General features: G+C 54.3%; 12 protein-coding genes across 12 annotated transcripts; 6 read left to right on the forward strand and 6 right to left on the reverse strand.

Annotated features, from left to right (window-relative positions):
• Positions 1 to 1488: 1488 nt before the first annotated feature.
• Positions 1489 to 3154, forward strand: CLAFUR5_05183 (uncharacterized protein; the record flags this gene model as incomplete). Its single annotated transcript, XM_047904331.1, has 3 exons — positions 1489 to 1625; positions 1676 to 2234; positions 2288 to 3154. The coding sequence occupies 3 exons, from the start codon at positions 1489 to 1491 to the stop codon at positions 3152 to 3154; spliced, it is 1563 nt and encodes a 520-aa protein (XP_047760613.1).
• A 659-nt stretch (positions 3155 to 3813) lies between these two features.
• On the forward strand, positions 3814 to 4800 carry CLAFUR5_05184 (Short-chain dehydrogenase/reductase; the record flags this gene model as incomplete). Its single annotated transcript, XM_047904332.1, has 1 exon — positions 3814 to 4800. One exon carries the CDS (start codon positions 3814 to 3816, stop codon positions 4798 to 4800), a length of 987 nt encoding a protein of 328 aa, XP_047760606.1.
• Positions 4801 to 5530: 730 nt separating this feature from the next.
• CLAFUR5_05185 (uncharacterized protein) lies at positions 5531 to 7294 on the reverse strand (the record flags this gene model as incomplete). The annotated part of the gene is made up of 3 exons (XM_047904333.1): positions 5531 to 5684; positions 5738 to 6633; positions 6686 to 7294. The coding sequence occupies 3 exons, from the start codon at positions 7292 to 7294 to the stop codon at positions 5531 to 5533; spliced, it is 1659 nt and encodes a 552-aa protein (XP_047760607.1).
• Positions 7295 to 9236: 1942 nt separating this feature from the next.
• Positions 9237 to 10065, forward strand: CLAFUR5_05186 (uncharacterized protein; the record flags this gene model as incomplete). Its single annotated transcript, XM_047904334.1, has 3 exons — positions 9237 to 9482; positions 9538 to 9783; positions 9841 to 10065. The coding sequence occupies 3 exons, from the start codon at positions 9237 to 9239 to the stop codon at positions 10063 to 10065; spliced, it is 717 nt and encodes a 238-aa protein (XP_047760608.1).
• Positions 10066 to 10177: 112 nt separating this feature from the next.
• Positions 10178 to 11210, reverse strand: CLAFUR5_05187 (uncharacterized protein; the record flags this gene model as incomplete). Its single annotated transcript, XM_047904335.1, has 2 exons — positions 10178 to 10970; positions 11041 to 11210. The coding sequence occupies 2 exons, from the start codon at positions 11208 to 11210 to the stop codon at positions 10178 to 10180; spliced, it is 963 nt and encodes a 320-aa protein (XP_047760609.1).
• A 1101-nt stretch (positions 11211 to 12311) lies between these two features.
• On the reverse strand, positions 12312 to 12701 carry CLAFUR5_05188 (uncharacterized protein; the record flags this gene model as incomplete). Its single annotated transcript, XM_047904336.1, has 2 exons — positions 12312 to 12420; positions 12475 to 12701. The coding sequence occupies 2 exons, from the start codon at positions 12699 to 12701 to the stop codon at positions 12312 to 12314; spliced, it is 336 nt and encodes a 111-aa protein (XP_047760604.1).
• Positions 12702 to 12866: 165 nt separating this feature from the next.
• On the reverse strand, positions 12867 to 13787 carry CLAFUR5_05189 (uncharacterized protein; the record flags this gene model as incomplete). The annotated part of the gene is made up of 2 exons (XM_047904337.1): positions 12867 to 12983; positions 13041 to 13787. The coding sequence occupies 2 exons, from the start codon at positions 13785 to 13787 to the stop codon at positions 12867 to 12869; spliced, it is 864 nt and encodes a 287-aa protein (XP_047760605.1).
• A 1113-nt stretch (positions 13788 to 14900) lies between these two features.
• Positions 14901 to 15932, reverse strand: CLAFUR5_05190 (Core trichothecene cluster (CTC) protein 15; the record flags this gene model as incomplete). Its single annotated transcript, XM_047904338.1, has 2 exons — positions 14901 to 14930; positions 14985 to 15932. 2 exons carry the CDS (start codon positions 15930 to 15932, stop codon positions 14901 to 14903), a joined length of 978 nt encoding a protein of 325 aa, XP_047761299.1.
• Positions 15933 to 16333: 401 nt separating this feature from the next.
• On the reverse strand, positions 16334 to 17017 carry CLAFUR5_05191 (uncharacterized protein; the record flags this gene model as incomplete). Its single annotated transcript, XM_047904339.1, has 1 exon — positions 16334 to 17017. One exon carries the CDS (start codon positions 17015 to 17017, stop codon positions 16334 to 16336), a length of 684 nt encoding a protein of 227 aa, XP_047761298.1.
• Positions 17018 to 17793: 776 nt separating this feature from the next.
• CLAFUR5_05192 (N amino acid transport system protein) lies at positions 17794 to 19302 on the forward strand (the record flags this gene model as incomplete). The annotated part of the gene is made up of 2 exons (XM_047904340.1): positions 17794 to 18569; positions 18630 to 19302. 2 exons carry the CDS (start codon positions 17794 to 17796, stop codon positions 19300 to 19302), a joined length of 1449 nt encoding a protein of 482 aa, XP_047761297.1.
• Positions 19303 to 19936: 634 nt separating this feature from the next.
• CLAFUR5_05193 (uncharacterized protein) lies at positions 19937 to 21181 on the forward strand (the record flags this gene model as incomplete). Its single annotated transcript, XM_047904341.1, has 1 exon — positions 19937 to 21181. One exon carries the CDS (start codon positions 19937 to 19939, stop codon positions 21179 to 21181), a length of 1245 nt encoding a protein of 414 aa, XP_047761296.1.
• A 569-nt stretch (positions 21182 to 21750) lies between these two features.
• Positions 21751 to 22281, forward strand: CLAFUR5_05194 (uncharacterized protein; the record flags this gene model as incomplete). Its single annotated transcript, XM_047904342.1, has 1 exon — positions 21751 to 22281. The coding sequence occupies one exon, from the start codon at positions 21751 to 21753 to the stop codon at positions 22279 to 22281; it is 531 nt and encodes a 176-aa protein (XP_047761303.1).
• Between the last annotated feature and the right edge of the window lie 4229 nt (positions 22282 to 26510).

Consider the following 26510-nt stretch of genomic DNA (forward strand, 5'->3'; position numbering starts at 1 on the left):
TGGGAAGTTATTGTACGGGCTCATATAGGGTGTTTCAAAAGCAGGTTGTGTATTGCATGTGTCTATCTAGAATAGACAAGTGTTGCTCTTGAAGAGGCTGCAGGTGACTAATCAGTCACCTGATTCTTGGCGTACGCGGCCTCAAGTTTTGATGATGGGATGTTGCCCATGTGCACGCTCGGATCGCGACAGTTTGTCGTAAATTATCGACGTCGATAAGCGCTAAGACTTGGCTATTCTTTGCTCTCGGGAAAATAGACTCTTAGTATATAGCATTTTAAGGCACGTATTCGATAACGTATGTATAGGCGAGCATTTTTGTATATATATTACTATATATAAGCGCTTCGTTATTGCCTAATATACCGTTTTGTTTAAAACGTCGCGGTCTAACGCGACGATCGAGGAAGCCGAGTGCACTAGGTGTTTATGCTAGCGTTCTATTCTTGGATCCCGGGCGTGTTCGCAGGCGAAGGAGCGGCGCTCATGTGGGACGAGAAGTACAAGAAGAAGCCTGCATACTATGGCTTCCTGGATGGTATCAAGTCCGGTGGTGGCAAAGGCAAGGGACATTGAGCTTGGGTACAGTAGGTGGCAGGTGTGATGTCGGGCGCAAAGTTCAGTGTTTTCCTGCCACCAAAGTCTGTTTCTCGGACGACATGTCATCCTCTGCTGCCACATCTCCCGTGCCCAGCAACAAGTGTACTCCTCCTTTGTATGTTGCCCGAGGCCATGAGAGGTCATGGAGTCATGGCAGATGGATGAAGGTCGGTCCTTATCGATGGCAGATGCACCGTGGAGAGCGTGGCTTGCTGGCAGCATCACTGAGACAGCGGCAGAGATCCGGTCCCCAACCTTCCTCGCACTCTATCCCGATCTCTTCTCAGCAACAAACAGGCACCTTGATCCTCTTATCGTCCCCGTCTGGCCCTTCCCGGCCACCATATCTACACCCCCGACCGAGCTGAGGTCTGCGTAGATCCTGTCACACTCGGATGCGTGCATCCATGCATGTTCCAGAGCACGCGTAGCTGCAGCTTCCTTGCCGTTTGGAACTCCCACGATATTGCCGCGTGCTGCACAAGCTTTCCACGCGCCGCTGCCATGCGACCGCTTCCCTCTACGCGAATGGGAGACGCACAATATCCTGACGCTTGTCTTGGCCATGCGAGCCAAGAAGACTTCGCTGCTGTTTCACGCGAACAACACGCCTGCCAAGTGCACCCTACCCCTCCTTGCTGCACCAGTCGCCAAAAGTCCGCATCCATCGGCCTGCTCGGACATCTGCAGACGGTAGAGTGCCCGGCAGGGATCACGTTTGTCTCAAACGCTGCTGGCACATTTAGACGGCACTCTTTCCAGGCTCATCCCATAACATTCCATCTCACCATCACCCCATATCGCCATATCTGACGCCAATCTTGCCCAGATTCTTCCCCAGAACTTCTTCACCAAACACTCAAGGGTTGGCCAGGACAGCCCGACGCGATGGCGCTTGGTACGCCAGCGGTACCAGTGCAGCACGGCTTGGAGAGTGAGAAGGCCAATGGTGTCGGAGCAGAACATAAGCAGATCTTCGAAAACGTCCATGAAGCAGCAGAGCGAGGCCATGTCGCCACTGATCAGTATGAGACGTGCGCAGCTTCATGCAATACCGCAGGCTGACAGCTCCCAGATACGGCCATGCGCTCGTGGACTTCGATCCAAAGGCAGAGGCAAGACTGAGGCGCAAGATCGACTTGTACATTGTCCCCACCGTCGCCCTCCTCTATCTCTTCTGCTTCATCGACCGCGCCAACATCGGAAACGCCAGACTGGCCGGCCTCGAGAAGGATCTGAAGCTCACCGGCTACGACTACAACGCCGTTCTATCAGTCTTCTACATCAGCTACATCATCTTCGAGATTCCATGCAACGTCCTTTGCAAGTACGTTGGACCAGGCTGGTTCATCCCGGCCACTTCTCTAGGCTTCGGCGTCATGTCTGTGGCATGCGGCTTCGTCAACAACATGGCTCAAGTTAGTGGAGTGCGTTTCCTGCTAGGACTCTTCGAAGCTGGTATGCTTCCAGGTATTGCTTACTACATGAGCCGTTGGTACCGACGCAGCGAGCTGGCCTTCCGCCTGTCGTTGTACATCGTTATGGCACCTCTGGCTGGTGCTTTCGGTGGTCTTCTCGCGTCTGGCATCTTGAAGCTACCACATTTTGGCAGCTTGCACAGCTGGCGCATGATCGTGAGTCATTGCACAGAATGATTGGTATATCGTTCAAGCTGACAGTCTCACAGTTCGGCATCGAGGGCATCATCACAATCGGCATCTCACTCATTGCCTTCATCACACTCACAGACCGACCGGAGACTGCTCGATGGCTGTCGGCTGAAGAGAAGGAGTTGGCCATTGCTCGCATCAAGTCCGAGCGAGTTGGCACCACTGCTGTCCTCGACAAGATTGACATGAAGAAGCTGCTCTCTGGCATTTTCAATCCCGTCACGCTGTCGACCTCTTTCGTCTTCTTGCTGGACAACGTCACTGTCCAAGGCCTGGCATTCTTTGCGCCAACCATCGTCAGGACCATCTACCCGAATCAAACTGTGGTTGGCCAACAACTGCGCACTGTGCCACCCTACGTCGTCGGTGCCGTTGCGACTCTGGTCATCCCGTACCTCAGCACCAAAACCGACCGCCGCTCAATCTACTTTGTTGCCTCTGCACCATTGATGATGATTGGCTACATCATGTTCCTTGCGACTGAAGTCACAGACACACAAGCGCGGTACGGTGCAACCTTCATCATCGCAGTCGGCGCCTTCTCATACGGTGCGCTTTGCAATGCGCAAGTTTCGGCGAATGTGGTCTCGGATACAGCAAGATCTTCAGCGATCGGCACAAACGTTATGCTGGGCAACATTGGAGGGCTGATCTCCACATGGTCATTCCTGCCAACTGATGCACCAAATTTTCCGATTGGCAATGGCCTGAATCTTGCGACGTCGAGCACGATCTTGCTTCTTTCAATTGCGTTATTGTTCTGGATGAAGTTCGATAACAAGAAGCGCCACAGCAGAGATGTCGATGCAGAGCTTGCTGGGCTGGAGCAGAAGCAGATTGAGGATCTTGACTGGAAGCATCCGGCTTTCAGATGGAGACCATAAGCCTGTGTCTTTTCGGGTCGAGCACGATCACGCGCACGACCACGCAACAGATGTACTCTAGTACTGCAGCAGCAATGCATAACGCTACCTCTCACGAACAGCATCTCTTCCCTCCGTCTAAACTTGCCCTGCACGGCTCTTTCTGATTACGGAAGACGAGAAACCCGAGTAACTTTCCGCTCCCGCTCGGCCACGACGAGCATGTCTCGCAGCCCTGAAACGGTCCCTCGGTCGAGAATATTTCAATCCGGTATGGAGGATATTCTGTTACACGTGTACACCATCATGAGTAGTATCTACGTGCGACACGCTTCGACATTCTGTACACAGCGCATTGTTCGAGCGTAGCGGGACCAGACGACATACAGCGCATCAGCCACTGACAAGCAAATCTCAGCCTGGCCCGAGAGCCCGCTGCCTACACCGCCACCTCGCGACAAGCATTGCGGCGGCAGTGGTCACACCAGGAGAATATCAAACAACTGTACTCAAGGCATCCCGTGATCTCTGCCAGACCTACTCTGCTCCCTCCGCCCGGCACGCAAGATCGGAACAACAGCGCCGCCGTCCCACGGTACAGCGACGTCAAGAGACATCCTCCGGACCTGACTCCGCCCCTTGCGCCGTCCTCCCAGGGCTTGCGGGTGCAAACTTCAAACATGGGCAACACATTCAGCCAACTGTTCCCTCCCAAACCAGACCTGACAGAGAAAAACCTCGGCGACCTCGCAGGCAAAGTCTACATCGTCACCGGCTCCAACACAGGCGTCGGCAAAGAACTCTCACGACTCCTGTACTCCAAAAACGCCACCGTCTACATCGCCGCTCGCTCACAAGAAAAAGCCCTCTCCGCAATCTCCTCCATCAAGACCACCTCCCCCGATTCCAAGGGCAAACTAACCTTCCTCCACCTCGACCTCTCAGACCTGTCCACCGTCAAAACCGCCGCGGAGACCTTCCTATCCCAAGAATCAAAACTCCACGTCCTCTTCAACAATGCCGCAGTCGCCATGCCCCCAGCGGGTAGCAAATCCGCCCAAGGCCACGAACTACAATTAGCAACCAACTGTCTAGGCCCCTACATGTTCACACGCCTCCTCACGCCCCTCCTCGCCTCCACCGCAAAAACCGAAGCCCCCAACTCCGTCCGCGTCATCTGGGTCTCCTCCTCCGCAGCCGAAGTCATGTCTCACAACCCCGGCGGCGTCCCCCTCGACCGCCTCGACGACCTCACCGGCAAAGTCCCCGTCTGGCGCCTCTACGGCATCAGCAAAGCCGGCGACTACCTCTACGCCCACGAATACGCCCGCCGCTACGGCTCCGACGGAATCCTCTCCGTCTCCCTAAACCCCGGAAACCTCGACTCCGACCTCGGCCGCCATGTGCCGAAAGCGATTAATTGGGTTTTCAAGAAGTGTCTCCTGCATCCGCCGGTGAAGGGGGCGTATACGGAGCTTTATGCGGGGCTGTCGGGGGATATTAAGATGGCGAGTTTGGAGGGCGGGAAGTGGATTATTCCGTGGGGGCGGTTTGGGACGATCAGGAAAGATTTGGTCAAGGCGAGTATGGCGGAGAGTGAAGGGGGGAGTGGGGTGGCGGGAAAGTTTTGGGAGTGGAGTGAGCAGAGGGTCGCGGAGTTTGTGTAGATGCTGTCGCAATGGTAGTGTGCATGATGCTGGGGTGAGAGCTGGATGGTCATATGGTGCCGTGTGATAACGGTGAAGCTGTAGACGCTCCGCTCGCTGCATTTGGGCGGTCAACTTTTCAAATAACTTATTGTAATAATATAATAAACTTTTCCATCTGTCCATCAGCGACACATCCTGCTCTTACACCGAGAAGAGCTATCACGACTCAAAGTGGCCGCACGATCCCGTCATGTACCTGACTCATACCGGCATTCGAGCATGGCACAAGGCCCCAATATCCTCCTCTCCGCGTCTTGTCCTCCAAGGGACTTCGCGGCGCCAAGGAACGTATTTGATCGTTCACGAGCCCAGCGCTATGTCAGCCAGTGCGGACATGGCGGCCGACGGTGGCGTAGTGCGGATAAGGCATGCCGGGCGTGGCATATCGCTACAGCGGCCGCGTATTCAACCTGTTGGGAATCGTGCGGACTGCTACACTGGATGTTCCGGTTCGTTGCAGCATCTCGGTTGCTCAGATCGGCGTCTTGGGCCTTGACACGACCAGTGGAACCAAGGTATGCCCATTGGCGACAACGAGCTGCGGTATCGCTCTGCTTGGTCGCAGGGCTTCCCGGCATCGTCGCTTTGAAGATGTCCTGCCTCTGCTTGCGGACGCCAACACTCGGGCCTTGTAATACCAGGCCAAATGGTCGTGAGTAGGCCAAGCACGCAAAGCGCCATTGCCCTCTCAAACGCCAGCCATCGGCACATGTACATGCACCTCAGCATTGGCATTCCGTGTCTTCTCCGCCATCGGACTGCTCTCTCGAATCCTCTTGCCATACATTCTAAACAGCACAGCCACAACACAGAAGATCGTCGCTATGCCTGCGAGGATGAACCTACCAAAATCGTCAGCAAAGTCTCCACCATGATCATGAAAGGACTAACTTACATAGCATAATTCGCCCCCAAATTCCTAAACATCTGACTCCCAAAGAGCGGGAACACACCACTCAGGATCGCCCTCAGGAAACTCATCGGCGAAATCGCACTAGCTGCGTGGCTCGCATACGTATCGCAGAGATATCCCGAGAGAACATTATCGAATTCCACGACCGCATATCCGAACAGCACCAGACTCGCTATAGAAGCCCAGGGTAAAACGCCATGAATGAGTGGCGGAACCGTCAGCGCGAACCACCAAAGTCCAATGGCAAGGACCGGAGCGGCGATGAAGAAACCCATGAGTTTATCCTCTGGTTGAATCGCGTGAGCACTCTTTCGGCATGCGACGCGGATGTCATATATTCTGGGGAGGAATGTAAAGGCCACGCCGACGCCGATGGAGAGAGATACGAGCGAGGACTGCAGCGTTGAGAAGCCGTATTGTCGGACGTAGACATCCGGGAGTGCGGCTGAGAAGAGGTATATAACGCCGTAGACGGTCGCTCCCATAATAGCCGTGAGAAACACGATGGGCTCTGTGAAGAAGAGTCGTATCGGGAGTGTGAGGGATGTCCGCACGAAAGTCCTGAAGTCGGGTGGAGTGTCGCTATCATCCAGTGACAGCCTTTGAAAACTGGTCTTGTGTTTGATGTCCTTGACCTGTTGCCTCAGCAGTTGTGATGGTCGAGACTCTTCAATGCCAAGACACAGGACAGCAATACCTGCCGTGACTGCAGCGGCGATGTAGAAGTTCCAATGCCAGCCAAGATGGGACTCGTTGACGATCGTGGTGATGGGAGGCGCGACAGCTAGACCGAGAACCGCTGAGCAGATCCATATGTGGATGAGCCAGACTCGGGCTTTGGTGTCCCACATGTTCTCGATGCTACCGGCGCCGACGACCTACAGATGATCAGTCAGTCGATTTTGGCGAGTTCAGTCTGGGTACACATACTCCTGGCATGGCAGATAGGAATCCCATGATGAAGCGGGTGACGATGATCACCGGCAGGTTGGGACATGCTCCGAGGATAAGGCATGCTGCACTGAATCCAATGGTAGCAGACACATACAGGGTCCTACCACCAAAGGACTCCGCCAGAGGCGGGAACAGGAGACCACCAAGTGCATCGCCTAGCAAGTAGAGCGTGGTGAAGCAGAAAAGCGCCAGCTCGTTGCTGATGCCTAGATGGTCTTTCGCTTCAGGTGCAATCGAAGTACCGGCATTGCTGATCAGCGTCATGACGAACTCCATGAAGCAGATAACAGCAGAGTCGTATATCTTCCGGATCAATGGCCATCTTCGCGGATGCACTGACTGGATGCTATCGTGCCTCCAGCGAACGATACCTTGCTGATCAGCATATAGGCCCTTCGACTGCAGAGCATTGGTGACATCTATTGGCACATGGATCGTCCTTGTGTGTGCAGTCGAACCGACTGATCCGGGGAGGGTGTACGAGGAGGGCGAGCGTTCCGTCTTCCAACTCGCAGAGTCTGTTGATGCCGTGGAATCAACGGCGCTTAGCGCAGGTGGGTTAAAGTTCCAGCTCCAGTTCCCCATTGTGAGCGATATCTTTGCCAGGTTACATGTATGATGAAAGTGCGTGATTTCGAGAAGAGAGAGCGTCGAGAGGCATGAGTAGCACTTACCTTTCTCCAAGCAAAAGAGGCCAGTGGCGGGCCGACAGTTCGCACACCAGCACAACCCTCCTCAGAGCGCGCGACAAGCTACGGTATTGCGTATGGTGCCCACGAAGGAGCAGTAAGGTTCGGCCCGGCAGATCACGCTTGGCACCCTGCATTGCAGACCGCAGATTGGTGCATTACGCGGCTGTCAGGGGGTCAGAGCATTGCTGGTGTGTTGACGGTGCGTGTCACAGTTCAGTCGTGGCTCGTTGTTCCAATCATGGCCGAAAATGCCGCATCGAAGCACTGACAAGCCGCGGAGATCCTTGGCGAAGTCAAAGTTGAGAAAAGCTTGTCCAGTGCCGCAGCTGGTTCGGAGCGTCGGAGTCTCCAGTCTGATGGAGTATTGTGGAGATGGATGAAGCCAAAACAGCAGAGTCGCGCGAATCGTGATTGCGCTGCTCGTCATGTCGCTGTCACCATGTCTCAGCGACACCTCAACATGGTGCCGATGGTGTCGAGAGTTTCGGCTTGTCGCAGGCTTGATGGAGTCGGCATGAGAGTGTGATGTCCGAATTCGTTCTTGCAACTGCTTCGACAGTGGGATGGCGTGACCACCTGCAGCACGTTGACCATAATTTTGCGTAGGGCAGGGCTTCCTGGTGCTCTTGAGAGGTGTCGTTGTCGTCGTGTGTGAAGACGCGTGGGCAGACGACTTGGAGATGCTGGCTTCCACCGCTGACGGTATAGCAGCGACATGCCATATTCTCGCAGTGGAAGCTGAGTCCTTTGCCGCCAAGTCGCTCCCTCGGAGACATCATGTCCTGGCTCAGAATGACAAGCGCTGGACGACAATAGCGGTGACCGCTCAGCTAACTCCGCGCAGTTGACGCTCGGCCGAAAGACCTGCGGCACAAGCAACGCAGCATGATGCGACCGCCTCTTTCACCCAATCCATAATGGTGTAGAGCTCTCTTTCGCAGGCGTGTTACGCTCGTTCACGTCGAGCAGCGGTCGAGCTCCGAGATGCCATTACGTATTGGTGGCTGGCGGCTCATGAGGTGTCTCCCTCTCTTATGTACTGATCTTCGCATTGAGAGTGAGGTTGCTGTCCCATTGGCACAAGGTCGGACATCATCCTTTGTGCGACGCATCTTGCTTCGATTCATGTCGTGTCTGAGTGAGGATGTGCAAAGTAGGATGATGAGGTGAAGATGGAGTTGTGTATGCATGTTGTTTCTGGATCCTGTCGTCTCTGCTCTTGTTGTTCCTTCTCGGTGCAGCGTGAGCCGACCGTCGGCAACTGACGGATTTCATGATGCCTTAGGCAGCGAGTGTTGAGGTAGTGTGCGTGTGCTAGGTAAACCACTGGACCATCGTCGACATCGACGTAGGAATCTGATCGGCTTCGGCAACTACATCCGAGACTGTCAGTGGTATCTGCGGCTACTGAACATCATTTCGAGGTCATTGCCAACGCCACACCAATGACCCAGTTTCGTCATGATCGTTTCTGGATTCCACGTTCACGATGATCAAAGTACCATCTTGAAATACAAAAGCATTGATAATGTCGGATTCGCGCAAGATTACTCAAGACCTTTTACCTACGGAGCGAGTGTCAGTCCAGAGCGACCTTCCAGGGAGCTGTTGATGTTACACGTTGCTGCCGGCGCAAGACATATGTCTGTGCGAAGCTTCCGGCCGATCTGACAGGCTCACAGCTTCCCCCGGATCCAGATCCACGCGCCTGGGACACGTCTCTTCCTTCCCTTCAAACAACACCACATGCAATCATCAACACTCAGCTTTCACCTTCCTCATCATCACAATCATGCCTGCTACGCTCAGAGATCGTTGCTGCTCAGGCAACTGTGATGGCTCGCTGCTGTCTTGTCTTCACCTCCCGGAGATGGGTAGATGGCGATCCAGTCTCAATGCCATCGCCATCTCACAACCATATTCCACACCACCCATTGGCACAACGACCAGCTATCTCCACCACACTCTCGGCATTAATCATACAGCATAACAACAAGCCATCTACAACCATGTCTACAGCCCCAGGAGAATGGCAGAAGCACTTCTGTGCCTGCTGCTGCGGCGGAACCTGCTCGTCCTGCGTCAGTGACCCACTACAACACCACCTCTTTTCGTTCGCGCTGACAGACCGTCCAGCTTGTCATCCACTTCTGCCCCTGTTACATGCACGGAAAGAACTACGCGCGCCTCGAAGAATACCCCGACGTTCACCACGGCCACGTCAAGACTTTCAACGGACCTTGCCTGGTGTATTGTCTGACGGGCACCATATTGGGACCACTAAAATTCATTCTCACCATGATGCAAAGAAGCGATGCAAGAGATGAGCTCAATATCCGGGGAAATGGATGTGCAGATTGTTGCGTGGCTTTTTACTGCGAGGTTGGTGCCTTTCCCGTCCGAGGCTGTGAGAGCGTTTGAACTGACAGTGTGCCTCAGCCCTGTGCCATGGCACAGATGGACACGGAGCTCAACAGACGCGCGCCCACAACGCCAGTCGGAGCATTGCCTTACGTCTCGGCAGTACCCTATGCACAGCAACCGCCGGAGATGGTCTACGCTCCACAGCCATCGGGCGTACTCGCACCGCCATACGGAACCGCACAAGCACCGCAGCCACTACCCGCGCCACAACCTGTCTATCAACCCATGACACACCCCTGAAACGATGAGAAGGCGATAAAAGCGGACAGACAGACTCTCCAACCTACACATTCGACATTATCTACATAATCTCTGGAATCTATAATGTATATCCCTGTGTCCCTCCCTTCTCCTACCTCACATTCTTGCCGATGAAGTCCTGGATATAATGATATGCCTCAACAGCCGAATAATGCAGATTCAACCCATGTCCTGCAACCTCACTCAAATAGGCTCCAGTCGTATTCGTCGCAGGGTACAGCATCGCGAACACCGCCTGCGCCTTGTTGGTCGGGTACGAGCAGTTTCCAAGACAGAATGGCAGGTCCTCAGCACCGTTAACGACAGCCACAGGCTTGGTCCAGTTCATCGCTGGTGCCATCACTGCCGATGTGGTGAGTAGCTCACCGAGCGTAACAGTCCCCTTCTGCGCCTCAGCCTGGTACAAGATCGCCGGATCGAAACCTGGCGCGCGGAAGAATTCGATTTGGTTCGGAATGGCCGATGACGAGACGATGTAACCATTATTCAGATCCGCAAACCTGTATGGGCTATTCTGCGACGCAATGGCCAAATTCAAGCCCTGCAAAAACGGCGGCATTCCAGTGCTATTCGTCGAGAAACCCGTCAAGATTGCAGCATCGAGAGTTGCTGGGTACTGCGCTGTGATGGCTTGGGTAATGATACTGCCGAACGAGTGACCGGCACCAATGACCTTCTTGAATGCGATACCGCTGAAAGCGCCCTGGCGGAGCGATTTGGCGAGGGAGTTGGCGATTTCGGCCTCGAGGGGTGATTGCACGGTGTTGATGGGGTCTGGTTTGGCGGATTTGCCGACGCCTAGACGGTCGTAGAAGGTCGCGTGGTTGTATTGGGCGGCTACGTCGACGTAGCTGTAGCCTGGTGCGAAGTCCGAATAAACATTCCTAAGTACATGTATGACACGAGTTTTGGAATGGTTATGGAAGTTGATGATGCTGACGTACCCAATAATACCGATCAAACCCAACCCCATGCGTCAAAATCTGCACCTGCTCCGGGGCAGTATCATTCCCTCCGGGCATACACAACGTCGCCCCAATCTCAAACGTCCCATTAACACTCTGCATGCCACCCATGATCTCCTTCGCAATCGTGCTCCCGGATGTAATCATGCTTACAAACATCTCCGTAACTTGCGACTGGTTCTTGGGGATGTCGAGGTTGAATTTGACGTTCTTGGATGTACTGGCGCTGACGGAGACTATGCCGGAGACGCAGACGGCGAGGCCGCCGCGGGCGGGGTGGATGGTGGCGTTGGTGAAGCCGGAGGTGCTGGGGGCTTGGATGTTGGCGGGGAGGGCGCCGCCTGGGGAGGAGGGGAGGAGGGAGGAGGAGGAGGTTATTGTGCGTATGCCGTGGAGGCGAGAAGGAGGGGGTGGTAGGGGCGCATGATGATGCTGTGGTCGATAAGGGTGTTTAGAGGATGGGGGGAGAGGAGGAGGTGAAGTCAGGAAATACCCACTTCTTCAAGTCGTGAATTCGTACCAACACGGCTGCGCCGGATGAACAGAATTATTGAACATGATGTCAATCAAGTATGCCAATAATCTATTCTTCCAAATGTCGTTTGGCTAGCGTTGCTTTGTTTGGCCGAGCTTGGCATAGTGCTGAAGCTTGAGTCGTCAGTTCCTGCAGTGGTCGACGTTAACACGGGCCAAAGTCGGGACGAAAGCAGTCTGGCCATTTTGGATCAAGAGTTCAGGTTCCGGTAGGCGGGTGGGTCCGAGCCTTACCTGTTGTATGGAGGTGCTCCGATCTTGGTTGAGAGGATCATGTTGTACATATATGCCGTGTATGGTGGTGGTGTTGGATGAAAGGTACTTACGAGAGGCTGTTTAGGTGGTGAGGCCGCTGTATCGTGAAGTGGTTTGGTCTGTTGGTGTTCTGCATTTCGATGCCCGAGCCACTGCAGTGTTATAACAAGTGCCCCGGGGAGATACAGCAGTACCCGATCGTTGGAATGGTCGATGACTAAGAGAAGAATCTGATGTCCAGGAACATTCGCCTTTGATGTAGATGCCAAGCAGGATGGAAATATCCTCGAAGATAGAGCTCATGCTGCTCTAAGTGTTCTGGCCGAGGCACTCGAACTCGCTGTGTCCGTGATCTTGATGTTGTTGGCGCTGAATAGTGAGGTGCGAGTTATAAGCATGTTGCTGTCTGTCGTGATCCGATGACTGATATGCGAAGCGCGAAGTAGCCTCCACTCTTGTCTCTACATGTTCTCAATGAGCAAACCGAAAGTCCAACCTCTTATGAACTTGATCCCTCGTCGTCCTCAGATACTCCTCTTTCTCCTCTGTGTTCATAGCGCTCCAGATCTCATCACGCTTCCTGCAAATAGGCGTTAGCTGATGTTCCCTCAACGGCCAAAAGACCATGACACACCTATTGGTGTGCACGTAAAACAGCTTCGTGGCAATGAATACTATCACATTGTACGCAAGCACAGCCAGCAGAACCTTATTCCCCGTCCGATAGAGCGGCTTATCATTTTCGCGATAGATTTGCGAAGATATGATATTCGACAACTGCACCGACATGTTGTACAGTGCTGATGCGACAGTCCGTGTCCTGACACTGCCCGCGTTACGGCTTGTGATGGCGACCATCATGGCGTGGATGTAGGGATAGCCGACTAGCAAAGTTCCTTGCGCCCATCGTGCCCAGTGGGAGACGTTGGCAGGCTCTACTGTGTGTGCGATGAGGACGAGTAGAGACCACAGTTGACCGATGGCGCCGATGAGGTAGCGCTGGTTGATCTTTTCGGAAAGTCAGGTCTAGAAGAGGAGCTGGAGGATGAAGAGGACGTATGCTGGTATGGTGAGTAGATTGGTTTCGAAGGTTCCGAAGCCGAGCGCCTTGAGGTTAAGCGGGAGGTAGGCAGTAGGAGGAGTCTGTCATACATAATCAGTGGGTGCTCTAGCAAGAAAGCAGCAGTACACCGGGCTTACATTCGGGACCGTCCATGTTAAACCCAGGATATACATCGGCCACATATGCCAGTCAGCTAGATACTCCCAGAGCTGATGCAGCCCCAGACCTTGGCGATTGTGCATATCTCCCTTCGAAGGGTCATCACGAATGATGCGGTTGGCAATAATCTTCTCTTCCTCTTTCGAGAACCAACCATTCTTGCCTCGGAACCAGCTAGCCGTGGTGTAAGGACTTGCCGGCAGGTAGAACCATGCGAGAATCCCGAGCAGGCCAGTCAGCATGCCCTCCAGCGCGAACAACCACGCCCAGCCAGGCAAGCCGTTGTGTCTCCGAAGACGCAAAATGCCATAAGCCAGGAACGCTGATAAAATGTTCGTAGACTGGTAGGCAACCCAAAAGAAGCTCAATCGTCTGGGCAGCTCGGAACTCTTGTAGTAGTAGCTGAGGTAGAGAATGACGTCTGGAATGAAACCGCCTTCGATGAGGCCCAGCAGGAAACGCGTGATGAAGAAGAACGTCTTGCCGTTGAGGAATGCTTGCATGCTCGCAACCACTGACCAGCTCACCATTTGCACCGGAATCCATCGATCTGACCCGAGTTTCTTCGAGATCATCTGTGGAGGCAGCTCGGCGAAGAGGAAATTGCAGTAAAATATGGTCATGCCGTTGTTGTAGTCGTTCGTAGTCAGGCCAAGGTCCTTGAGCATGTTGTCCGACAGGGCCTGGTTGATGTTACCACGGTCCAGCTGCAAAGCGAAGAACATGAGACAGGCGAATGTGCATATCCTCCAGTCAATCTAAACAAAAAGTCAGGACACAAGTCACGACGACTGGTGTGGTATTAGAGGGCGAACCCTTCGAATGATTCTACGCTCTTCAGACGGTTCCCATGTGTATTCCGGATCATAACGATGAAGACCTTCCCATTGGTCGCTAGGTTTGTAGTAAGTGTCAAGACCTGCAGATGCGAACGTGGTGCTGTCTCCATGGATGTTGTGCCCTTGTTCGATGACCGGTGGCGTTTTCAAGATATTGGCGGTCGCAAAGCCAGCAGCGATCGTATCAATAGCTGAGGTTCGCCTGGGAGGATTGTCGTCTGGATGCAGCGAGCGAAGATGCTCTTCTGGATGTTTCTCGTCCGCCATGGCACATATATGCTACTGCCTAGCTGATAAGATCTGGTGTTTTGCTTGTGCACAAGGACTATGGATAAGCTTTCAGATCGAAGAGACCGAGACACTGGGCAATGGCTCTATATATCTCGGCAGCAGCCAAGGCCCAACCTTCCGATGGCACCTCAACGATTCCGAGAAGTGTCGCTTGCCACTGTCTCGACTCGCAATGGGTCAGCACGCCATTACAGCCACGCATTCGAGCATTCGAGCACGAATTGCTTCTTCTCGAGAGCAAAGCTACGCGGGAGTACCCATAATCCAGGGCCTCGTGGATATCGATCTGCCGTTAGAGGAGGTAGAGGACGCAGTATCGTGCATCCGCCGGCATCCCGCTTCGTGTCGCATCGCCGGTCCACCCGTTTCGACCTATCATGGCCTTATCAAGATGTCTGGCGAGCCTGAGCACGAAATCATGAGCGCATCAAGCATATACACAAATGGTGAGGGTTGAGTATCGTGCCGCAAGAGTCGATGGCGTGCTCGAGCGGTGAAATTGTGTGTGCTCCGGAGTCGTCCACGGCAACCACTTGCCGACACTATGGCCCGGGATGTCTCGTGGCAGAACAGGTGGTTTATCCTACAAATGTGGGCATGAACGGCCATTCCGGAATCAAGGACGCCAGTCGTTGCGGACAGGAGTCCGATGCCATCTTGGAGTTTCCCAGAGACCAGGACCTAGTCACGCACGACGCGGGTAATTATTCATCCATTCTTTCTCCCAGGAACGTCGGGCTGGGAGGCCAATCAACATACTTGCATAGCGCTGTGTATGCCAGAGCGACTTACTTTGAAGTGCTTCTGTTTCGTCTTGTTACCGAACTTCTCCAGGACCCATCGTGCCTCATTTCGTGACCGTTGCTCGCGAGCCATCATCTTGTTCTGGACGACGGCGAGTCCTCGTCTCTGGGTGTCAGATAGGCCTCCGATGCCCATCTGATCGCGAAGGGCTAGAGATCTGCTGGTCGATGTTGAAGTGCTCTGCTCAGGTCGCTCGCCTTGTGCTGCAGTTTGCGAAGTCGATTGTACGATAGCGACATCTTGCGATGTGCGGCTCCGAGCTCGTTCGAAGAGTCCAGACTGCTGATGCTGCCTGCTCGTGACTATGGTGCCTGCAGCTGTACGCATTTCTGTCTCTGATAGCATTTGCTGAGTCGAGGTGTCACCTTCGATGGGTTCCCAAAACTCCCGAAAGTCAGACTCGGGTGAGAGGTCGATCATACAATGCCCTTTGCCGAGCATGTGAGCACGTGTCGCTTCTGCGGATTGCTTCTCATGGCCACAATACAGGCAGGCGGTAAACTGAGTGATGACCAGCTGAAGGTACGCAAGCAAAGTCTCGACATCAGTCTCGAGCTTGTCCGGACGAGGGATGTGGAAGCCGTGCGTAGTAGCCATGTGCTCGAGATTGTCATGTAGACAATTGCTCATGATCAAGCAAAAGAGGCATTGTGCTGCATTCGTAGTTTCTGTCTCGTCGACACCTCGATATTCTGGCGTTGCAAGGTTGTTGTCTGCGGCACTTTCTAGCTGCGTTTCCGGTGTTTCTAGCGCCTCGTGCTTGATATGATCTTCTGACACGAGAGAATGGTATTGCTCGAGCGAGAATGGCGAAAGCTCGACAATCCGTCGTTTCATGTTGTAGACATGCCAGTCTCCGCCCATATGTTGTCGTCTAATCGCATTGTCGTTGAAGTGTGCATTGCACGTGCTGCATAGTACCGTCGTGCCGACCATGCTTGGTTCTGCCAGAATGAGAAAGTGATCTGTGGTGGATGGGAGTGCGCTATTGGTCAGTGGTATACAGCAACGTCTGGTGGCAGATATACATTGACTGTATGCTCATTCTTCTTCGACTCATCGTGAGGCACTGCAGTGTCACTGTGCCGACCAATGAGACGTGCAGCCCATGCGTGACTCACAAAGCCATCTGAGCCGACCTTCCGAAACTGGAAACCCGATTGCCAATCATTATTGACAACCACGCAGACGTGCCATCAACTTGTACTGCAATCTTGCACAACCCGACAGTATCCAAGGATGCTGTCCAGAAGGGTGCGCCCGCAAGGTTGCACAGTTCAATGCCCTTTGCGGGCTGTGGCAACAGCGCCATTTCCTGACTCAGAAGATGTTCAAAGCTAGGCATGCTTGGATGCCATCGCTTGCTGCTCGCTATACTTCTTTAAGTCATCAGCCCACAGCTGAAACTTCTCGTTGAGCGTCTTCTGATACATCCACTTCACAGTGTATGCCAGTACAGCGCCATAGACCTCCCAAGTCCTGACCTCGCATTCATTCTCACCAAGAACAATGATCTCATGGAAACGCTCAGTCCTCAGGCCCTTGGTCACAAATCCACCGTGAGATTTCCAGCTGATGCGGTATAATTTGCTTAGATCGCTCGTGTATGCAGGATCTGTCAAGGTTTCGGCATCAAGGTAATCGCTTGGCTTGTCTGGGGTGGAGATGTCGGTCACCAGAAGCTCGATCTGGTTCTTGTTCTCTGGTTTGGCAGAGTTCATGACGGCGGAGAAGTGCATGATGCAGTCCTTCTTCATGTGGCTGAAGTCGCTGGCTTCAGCAGCTTGCTCGTCCGGAGAGAGGTCCGGTCGACTGAATTGCTGCTTCACGATTCGTGCTTCCGGGACAAAGGAGTTCCACTTCTCGTAGTCTTGGATGCGGAGTACATTCTCGAAGACGAGTGCTGCCGGAGCATTGATGCGACATGAGCCAGATGACTGGAAGACGGCATCTTGCCGAGGAACCGTGGGGGAGCAGAGACCTGCGGCTGGCGGCCAAGTCGTGCTGTCGGAGGATGCCATCTGTACAGAAGGAAGTTTCAAATGCAGGATGATGCTCTGCCGTCTCGCTCAAGACACTGATGAAGCCTCAAATGGAGTTCGCCACAATGCAGCCGGGTAGCTTCGGGAGAGTGTACGTGGGTGGCCTGATGTCTGTCGTACAGTCTTTCTGCAACACTGGTATGCTGTAAAGATTTAGCTGTTCTGTGCAGCCCGCCGGTGAGCCTGTGTTGCGTGCTTTGTGGGAAGCTGTCGCGCTGTGTGGTGTTGGTGTTGAATTCGGGTCCTTGCCGAAACAGTAAATGCGCTAACGCCGTCCAACCTACAAGCTTCCTCGGGTCCGGTCTTGCTTTGGACAAGCGATCTAGGCGCCCAGCCCTCGACAAAACTTCCCCCATCTCATCTCACACCATCACCAACACAGCATCGTCTCCTGCACCATCTCGACAAGGGCGAGACACAAGCACGTGGTGACCATGCCGGCGATATGCAGCTAACAGGCAGGGCTGAAGCACAGTCCAGTGAAACAGCAGCGTTCGGTCGGGTCTGATGTGTAGCTTCGGTCAACCCGGCTCCAGAACCTTTTCGACCATGTTCTGCGGTAAGCCACGCGAAGCACGCCATGCACCCAGAGCTGTGTGTGCGAGAACTTTGCTGCCGTCGTGTGCAAATACGCGACGAGGCCATGGATATATACTGTCCTCACAGGATGGTAGTCCAGGCTTGATCTATCCTTGCATCTGCATTGCCCATCACACCCATTCCATACCAGCCTGGACACCGGCACATTCTCCGCCATGGCTTCCTTCGAGTACAACACTGGTGCAGATCTTGAGAAGAAGGTCTCTGCCATCAACGTTGCTCCCATCGATCCCACGACTGAACTGCCCATCTACGACGACAGCTCGATAGACACCATCACTGCCCTTGTCCACGAAGACCACCAACATGACATCAAGCTCCGGACCATGTCATGGCAGAAAGCTGCCTGGCTCCTCGCTGGCGACCAAGTATGCCTCGCCATCATGGCTCAATCCTGGTCCCTCTCCGTCCTCGGCTGGGTCCCTGGCATCATCACCATGCTCGTCGCCGGCATCCTCTTCTACGTCACCTCGATGACCATGCACAAGTTCATCATGAAGCATCCTCGAATCAAGGACATCTGCGACTTTGGCTACCACGCTTTCGGCAAGAGCAATATCGCATATCACTTCACCGCCTTCATGCTCCTCGCCAACAACATCCTCCTCATTGGCTTCCACGTCCTGACTGGTGCCAAGGTTCTCAACACCCTCTCCGACCACTCCATGTGTACAGTCATCTTCTCGGTCATCACAGCCCTTATCGGTATCGTCATGTCCCTGCCCCGGACACTCAAGCACGTCTCCTTCATGTCCATGTTCTCCGCCGCAGCCATGGGCATTGCCATCCTCCTCTTCCTTGTCTTCGCCGGCATTGAGGATGCTCCATACTACGGCTACAACGGAAACTTCCCCGAAGACGGCCTCGTCAAGACCTACGCCTTCCCACCAGCCGGTACCACCTGGGTTGCCTGCATGAACGCAGTCCTCAAGTAAGCTCACCTTACCACACCCCATCCACATCAACCACAACTAACACCCCTCTTCCCTAGCATCACCTTCCTCTGGGTCCCGCAAATCCTCTTCCCCACCTTCATCGCGGAAATGGAGAAACCCCAAGACTTCCCTAAAGCCCTCGCCGTCCTCGCCGGCATCTCCGCCTTCCTCTTCATCGTCCCGCCCGCCATAGGATTCCACTACCTAGGTCAATACGCCACCGCTCCAGCCTTTGGATCTTTGGGAGTCGTCGCCTACAAGAAAGCATCCTGCGCCTTCGTCATCGTCCCAACCCTGGTCATTGGAGTCATCTACGCCAACGTCAGCGCCAAGTTCGTCTACGGCCGCATTATGGGCAACTCCCGCCATGGACACAGCAATACTGTCATTGGATGGGGAGTTTGGGGTGGTGTCATGGCTGCGATCTGGCTGGTCGCTTTCGTGTTTGCGGAGGTTATCCCGAGTATGGGTGACTTTTTGTCACTGCTGGGTGCGGCTTTCGACTCGTTCTTCGGCTTCATCTTCTTCGCTGTGGCGTACTATCACTTGTACAAAGGGAAGTTGTTCGCTGGACCACTGCGGTCGACGATGACGGTGGTGCATGTTGTTATCATGATCTGTGGTCTGTTCTTGCTGGGACCGGGGCTGTATGCGGCTGTTAAGGCGATTATGGCGGATTATGCGACGACCACGAGGCCGGCGTTTAGTTGTAAGAATTTGTCGTTGTAGACGGTGGATGGGTGGAATGAGGATATGGATGGGAGTTTCCATTAGATAGCCACAATGCAAAGAGCATCACACTTCATGATTTACTCCCATCCTCCCTCAACTCCTCCATTCTCGCGAAGCACGGCTCCGAAACTGCGGCTGAAGGATTGAGGGATGCTAACGAATCTTGCATTTTCACAGAAGGATGACTACCGATGTGGTAAGATTTGATCCTTCGTTGATGGACTGGACATGGCATCTAGGGTACTGGGATGCACTTGCCCATGAGTAGAACTTGTCACATGCGTATGTCCTTGTACCAACGGTTTCTGGACGAGAGAGATGTGCCGAGCTGAGCATCGTCGTGGGCGAGCGACGGCGCTTGAGGATCGCTTATATGGTAGGGTGGCGAAGCAGGAAGCGGGAAGTCGCTTGAGATGTGAAGCTTGATGTTGAACTTGATGAAATGGAAAGAAGGAATGAAGTGCGCAGGTGTTGTGAAAGCTGCCGGCTAGATCCAGACCCTACCTGCTTGAGATGGGCTGATCTGCGAGACAAAGCTACCCTCGTCGCGATTTCACCACGAAACGTCGTCTGTCCTGCGACATCAACGCGCAGCATTTCGCTGTCGCTGTACAATCCACTCTCACGCCCAATGCTGCCTCAGGAAGCATCATCCTGTACGCCTCCCAGCAGCGACATCGAGCTCGACCAGCGCCTGCCGCCATCTCCACCGCAATCGCCGAAACCACAATCGCGCTCCAACGTCGACCGCCTTGTCACGTTTCTACGCCTACGAAAAGCTGGACAACCGATCGCATATCCTACAAACTGCGACTGGAAGCGCTTTAAGCTCAGCCCAGCGCAGTTCGAAGAGTTCTGCCAACGTTTGAGGGACGAAGTCGGACTTCGGGCCTGGTTCGACGATAAGGCACGCTACGAGTACGATCCCACGGAGGCGGAGTTTGTCCTGCGCATGCCCTCGGCTGTTCTTGAGCGATTCCTGGCCTGTGTTGAGGATGCAATAAGTGCGGCCATCACAGCGTTAGCAGTTCAACTTGCAGCGGATCATCATGAAGCAGCGGCAGAGAGCTTGAGGAAGATCTATAACGGTCGCAGCACAACTCTAGAACTGCATGCGCCAAAGCTCGAGAACAGCAGTCAGTCGTCGCAATCCAGTGCAGGAGGCCTTGTGGTGCAACGAAGTCCCGATGCTTCATTCTTCCATCCCGGCGGAGCGCTGCCCGCACTGATCCTGGAGGTGAGCTATTCTCAGCAGCGGAAAGCTCTTCCCAGGATTGCAGAGCGCTACATTGTGGACTCAAGGCATCAGATCAGGTGTGTCCTGGGCCTGGACGTTACGTATGCGAGCGGGAAGAGGAAGGACAAGACGGCGACGGTCAGCGTGTGGAGACCTGCAATGGAGCAAGACGAGGAAGGCGATGACGTGGGTGTATGCCGATGCGATGTGGATGCGGTGGCCTTCCGAGCAGGTGACGGAACAGCTTGTGAGGGCGAGATCGAACTGTCGACCAGCGATTTCCTGCCTTGCGATATCTTGGACACCTTGCCGGAAGTCGCACGATCCGGGCACTTCACGATCACATTCGCCCAACTTGCAGAATTCCTCGCGGATGCCGAAAAGATCAATCATCGACATTCCAGGACATTGACCAAGAAGTTCCGCAAGCGCAAGCGTACACCCTCCGAGGATCTTTCCGATCATCGCGAGGAAGCTTTCGCCAAGCAGGAAGAAGCAGATCTGGAGAAAGAGCAACGAGCTGATGACGAGTGGAATGAGCCAGGCCACATAAACGCATCTGCTGGTCAGATCGAGGTGGTAGAACGCAGACGCAGTAAGCGGAACAAGAGCGGGAGGTCTGTTGGTGAGGCCAGCTGAAGCGCATGGCATGATCCATTCGAGATATACAACACTCAAAGTCTGTACCTCCAGCAGCCTGGCTATGCTCGAATTCATGGGAGCACAAGCAAGCCTCTTGCCAAGACGATGCGGCACAGCTGAGACCTGTTCATGGTTGTGCAACCAACAACACGAGACCCGCCGAGCTTCAAAACGCCATCCGTCGCCTCTTCCGAGCAGCTTTATTGCACTGCCATCCCTTCTGCGGCTCGTAATCGGATCCTGTACCACCTTGACTGCAGTAGGCATTGCAAGCAGGGCTGTCGAAGTGCTTCCAGCTGAACACCTGGACGACTCTGCTGCTTCGTCACCTCCACGAGATTGGCAGTCGCACCTGGTGGCCTGAGGACGGGAAACTAAAGTACCAGCCAAGAATGCTATTGAAGGATGGTCACACCACTCTGGAGAGCTGTGTGACGAACGAAAAGCATAAAGCGACGCGTGCAGCTCGAAACTCAGCTCGAACAACATCGGAGCCCAGCAGACTCAGCATCACCTCAGCCGATCAAACACTTGCTGTTCCTCCAAGCTCCGCATCCAGCACCAAAATGTTTCCATCAATCACAGCCTTCGTGGCCATACTCGCAACCCTCTCCGCGGCTCAGACTGCGCTGCCCTCGTGTACAAAGACCCTCACGCCAGAGGGTGTCACCTGTTGTCCTCCAGTAGCGGGACACACTGCAACGTCCTATATCGACTGCAACGGCTGCGCCCTTACCTCTGCCCAAGGACCGCTATGCAAGATGAAGTGCTCCGTGCCATTCCCGACCAGCACCGACCTCACCACGACTCTCACGTCGTGCGCTCCAAGCATCACTCCAAGCATGTCTACGTACGTCAAACGCGACGACCCCATTATCACGATCAACGACCCCATCGAAACTTGCACCATCACGGCTTTCACGAAGACGGTGGGTGGTTGTGGAGATTGCGGCATCAAGTACGAGTCGACGAAGACGAAGAGTATTGAGTGTGCTGGATGTGCTTTGTTGACTACGGAGACTACAATCGAAGGTGCTATGGTCTGTGCTTGCCCGACAGACAAGGAGACTACGGTTACGGCTTGCAAGACTGGTTGAAGCGGGAGGGACCTTAAGAACCTTGGATGTATTCTGCAGGTGGCATGGAAAGCAGAAGGAGCGCTTCAGGTATTGGTTTGATATCAACGGCAAGACTGATCTGATAGGGCTGGAAGGTATAACCGCAGCGTGGAGATGTCTCGAGCTCACCTCCGTGTATACACAAAAGGTCTGAACATCTTGTGATGGGTCCAGCCATGCCGCCCTGCTCAAAAGGTAATGATGTTGTATCACTCTTCGACACTTGATGTATCAGGACACTGGATGTCAGTGCAGCACCGTGCCATCCGGCTGGTCCCGGCATCCTCAAACTGCACTCCAGCCCAACACTTGCTATGGTAAGCAACCCAAAAGTATACATGTATCGCCCACACAAAGATCCGCTGAATACCTGTCCTTATCCCTCTAACATTCGCTTACCACATCGCTTTCCTTTCCAAACACAATGCCATCGCCACTCCTGTTTGTCCTTGGCCTCCTGTTCACGCTGACCGCAGCCCAGAAGCACGAGGGCTACTGATTCGAGCTCAATATCCTACGCTTCAGCAATGAGCACTGCTGGCACGATGGCGTCCAAGTCGGTAGAAATACCGGTCTGAAGGCGAGGCCGGGGAATTGTGCTTCATGGCCAAAGAGCCTGGAAACTAAAAGCTTTGTGACTCACGGGGCAGCCGTGACCTTCACTGCCGTTCCCCGCCGGCCTAACCGCGGACCTTCCGGATCAGGTTAGCGCGGCTTGGCGAGCGATTGACCTTACGATCTTTCTTCCTTTTTGTTCTTAGAACCTTCTGTCACGGGCAGCCCGCGACCCCTCACTGCAGCTGCGTCGGCCCGGGTGAACCGCGGACCTTCCGCATCGGGTTAGCGCGGCTTGGCTTTGCTTTATAACTTTGCCGCGCCTCGCGCTCTTCTTTCGTAGCTTCGTAGAACAATAACTCTCTTATTCGGACCCTATAGTACGCGCGCCCTTATAGTTTGTTCTACTACCCTACCTAGATCGCGGATCTAGGTAAGGGACGTGTAATAATAGGAACAGACAGAACTATAGAACTCGAAGAACGCGTAGAGTCGTATTAGAATTGTAAGGGCGCGCGTACCATAGGGTCCGAATGAGTGTCATGGTCTCCCCACAGAGTGTACAGAAGGTGGGGACAGAAGAGCCTCAGAGTGCTCAGAAGTCGTCAAGAAGTGACAGTCCAGCTTGGTGTGTGAGCGCCAAGAATCACATGCCCCGCAACATTCACTACGGGACCCAGCCCTCCAAATTCACCCCTCTACCAAACCTTGACAGATTCACTTCGGCTCGTGACTGTGTGACTCACGGCACTCCCGCGAGCACCCGCGACTGCGCTGGACCCTGGAAGAAGCACGTGGAAGACTCGGAACGTAGGGCAGGTTGGAATAAGGTTTTGAGCAAAGCTGCTGAGCGCGGCTTCGCACGGGTTAGCCCTGTTGATGCGGGGACACGCACTCGCGAGGGTCGCGTATAAATATCTGGCCTTCCCCAGGCCTCTCTTGCTTTCTTCGTCTTTTGTTTTGTGTAGCAATCATACCATACCCTTTTGCATCTGCACTTCGCACCTGCATTCTCGCTTTCACCCTTGCATCTCACAGGCCAGGCTCTCGCCCTGACATCACAAAAGACCAACAAACCGTCAACCACTCGAGTCATCCTCATGGGTGACCACGCCACCGATGGAGGTGTCAACCTCGACAACCAAGACACTCCATTCCACTTCAGTGAGTGGACTGACATCCCCTTCTCGAACGCCGCTGCCTTCGGTGCCTGGGCAAACGCCAACCCCGACACCGCCTACGCTCTCATCAACCGCACCGTCTCCTCTTTCCGCGAGACCGCCCAGCAGGTCGAGCAAGCAAACAACCAAGCAACATACCTTCAAGGTATTGTGAACACCTTCCAGAACCTCGCCCCGCACGCCGACGACAACCGCCGCCAGCACTTCTCCAAGAAGGTCAACGACCCAGACGAGTTCGACGGCAACAAGAGCAAGTTTGAGGCATTTGAGACACAGCTCACCATCAAGCTGTTGGCTAATGCCGACCACTTTCCGCAAGAGAAGGACAAAGTCACGTACGTCTTCTCCCTCCTTCGGGGAGACGCCGCGGCTCAGGTACAACACTACATCGACAACGCCACGCAGACTATCGGCTGCCCGGACGTCCTCACCTTGATGCAGGACCTCCGTGCTGCCTTTGGTGATCCAGACCGTAGAGCCACCGCCCAGAACGCCATCCACAACCTCCTCCAGAAGAACAAGAGCTTCGCCGAGTACCTCGCGGCCTTCAACCGCGACATCGGGTTCACCGGCTACAACGAAGAGACCAAGAAGAGCACTCTCCGCCGTGGTTTGTCAGCAGAGCTTCTTCGAGCCCTCGAGGGCAAGGACGTCGGTGCTATGAGCTTCCGTGAGCTCGTCGAGACCTGCCAGCGCCTCGACTCCAACATGAAACACACCGCCTCTCTCCTCGCTTCCCGTTCTCAAGGTCGTCAGCCTCGTGGTCCCGGAAGCCACTTCGCTGCTCCACTAGGCGCCGCCGCTCCTACGGCTCTCCCTCCCGTCTCTGTAGGTGACGCTATGGATCTCAGCGCTGGTGCCGCCATCCCTCGAGTCCAGGGCCTCGTCAACGGTAAGCTCACTCCCGAAGAGAAGCTTCGCCGTCGCCAGGCCGGACTCTGCACCTACTGCGGCGGTCCAGGCCACATCGCAGCCAACTGTCCGCAGCTCGCTGCCCGTAACGCCCGCAACCCGGTTCGCGGCGCTGTCGGCGCTATCGAGCCTGCTCCTGCTGCTCCCGCTGAGCAGGAAAAAGCCTAGGTCTTCCTCATCGACGCGATGAAGACCAAGAACAACGTTTACCGAAAGTGAAGAGAGGAAAGAAGTTGAGGATCAATACAGCACAGCTAGACCTGTACGACGAGACGGGCAAGGACCACGCTTGCAAACCGTTCGTCACGAATGTAAATATCGGCTCAAAGAAACTCTCTTCTTCCAATCTCACTCTCATGGACACTGGCGCACTAGGCGAGTCTTTTATGGACTATAAACTCGCGACCTCTCTCAACCTCGAACCCCAGGAACTGAAGTACCCTCGCACCCTTGAACTCTTTGACGGCACGGAGACTACCACTGGTAAGATTACTCATGTTGTACACACGTCAATCACCCTCGGAGGCAAGCGTATGTCGATCACCAGCTTCCTTACGTCCCTACCGCATCAGAAGTTTATCCTCGGCCTCCCCTGGTTCAGACGACACCGACCTATCATCGACTGGACTTCCCTTACTGTCAGCTTCCCTCCAGAAGTTCCTCCGGCACCTCCGCCTTCTCCGCCGCCTCAGCGCGGTCCTGAGTATACCAAGATCTTCCAGGTGAACGCCGCTGCCTTCACCACTGCTGCTAAGCAGCCCAAAGCTCAAGTCTTCGCCGCCTCTCTCCGCGATATCGACATCGCCCTCGAGAAGCTCGACAAGAAGCGTACACCTACCGACCCTGCTACGAAGGTCCCTCCTTGGGCACACCACATCCTCCACGTATTCGATGCTAAAGCCGCAGACGAGCTACCTCCTCATCGCCCTCACGACCACAAGATTGAGCTAGAAGAAGGTGCAGAGACACCGTTCGGACCGTTATATTCCATGTCCCGAGAAGAGCTTATCGTCCTCAAGAGATACCTCGAAGAGAACCTAAAGAAGGGGTTCATTCGAGCGAGCCGTTCCAGCGCTGGCAGTCCCGTCATGTTCGTCAAGAAGCCCGGCGGTGGTCTACGCTTCTGCGTAGACTACCGAGGCTTGAACGCTGTTACAAAGAAGAACCGCTACCCAATACCGTTGATTCAGGAGACGCTCGAGCGCCTCTCTAAGGCCAAGTACTTCACCAAGCTCGATGTCATCGCTGCGTTCAACAAGTTACGAATGGCAGAAGGACACGAGTATCTCACAGCCTTCCGTACTCGCTACGGGCTGTTCGAGTCGCTCGTTATGCCCTTCGGCGTTTGTAACGGGCCTAGTACCTTCCAGAACTTCATTAACGACATCCTTCAGGAGTTCCTCGATCAGTTCTGCACTGCCTACATCGACGACATCCTAGTCTACAGCGAGACCAAGGAGGAGCACCGCGAGCACGTCTGTAAGGTCCTTCAGAAGCTCGCAGACGCCGGCTTGCAGCTCGACATCGACAAGTGCGAGTTTGAGAAGACCGAAGTCAAGT

Source organism: Fulvia fulva, chromosome 4 (genome assembly GCF_020509005.1).
Source record: "Fulvia fulva chromosome 4, complete sequence".
Classification (NCBI taxonomy): Eukaryota; Fungi; Ascomycota; class Dothideomycetes; order Mycosphaerellales; family Mycosphaerellaceae; genus Fulvia; species Fulvia fulva.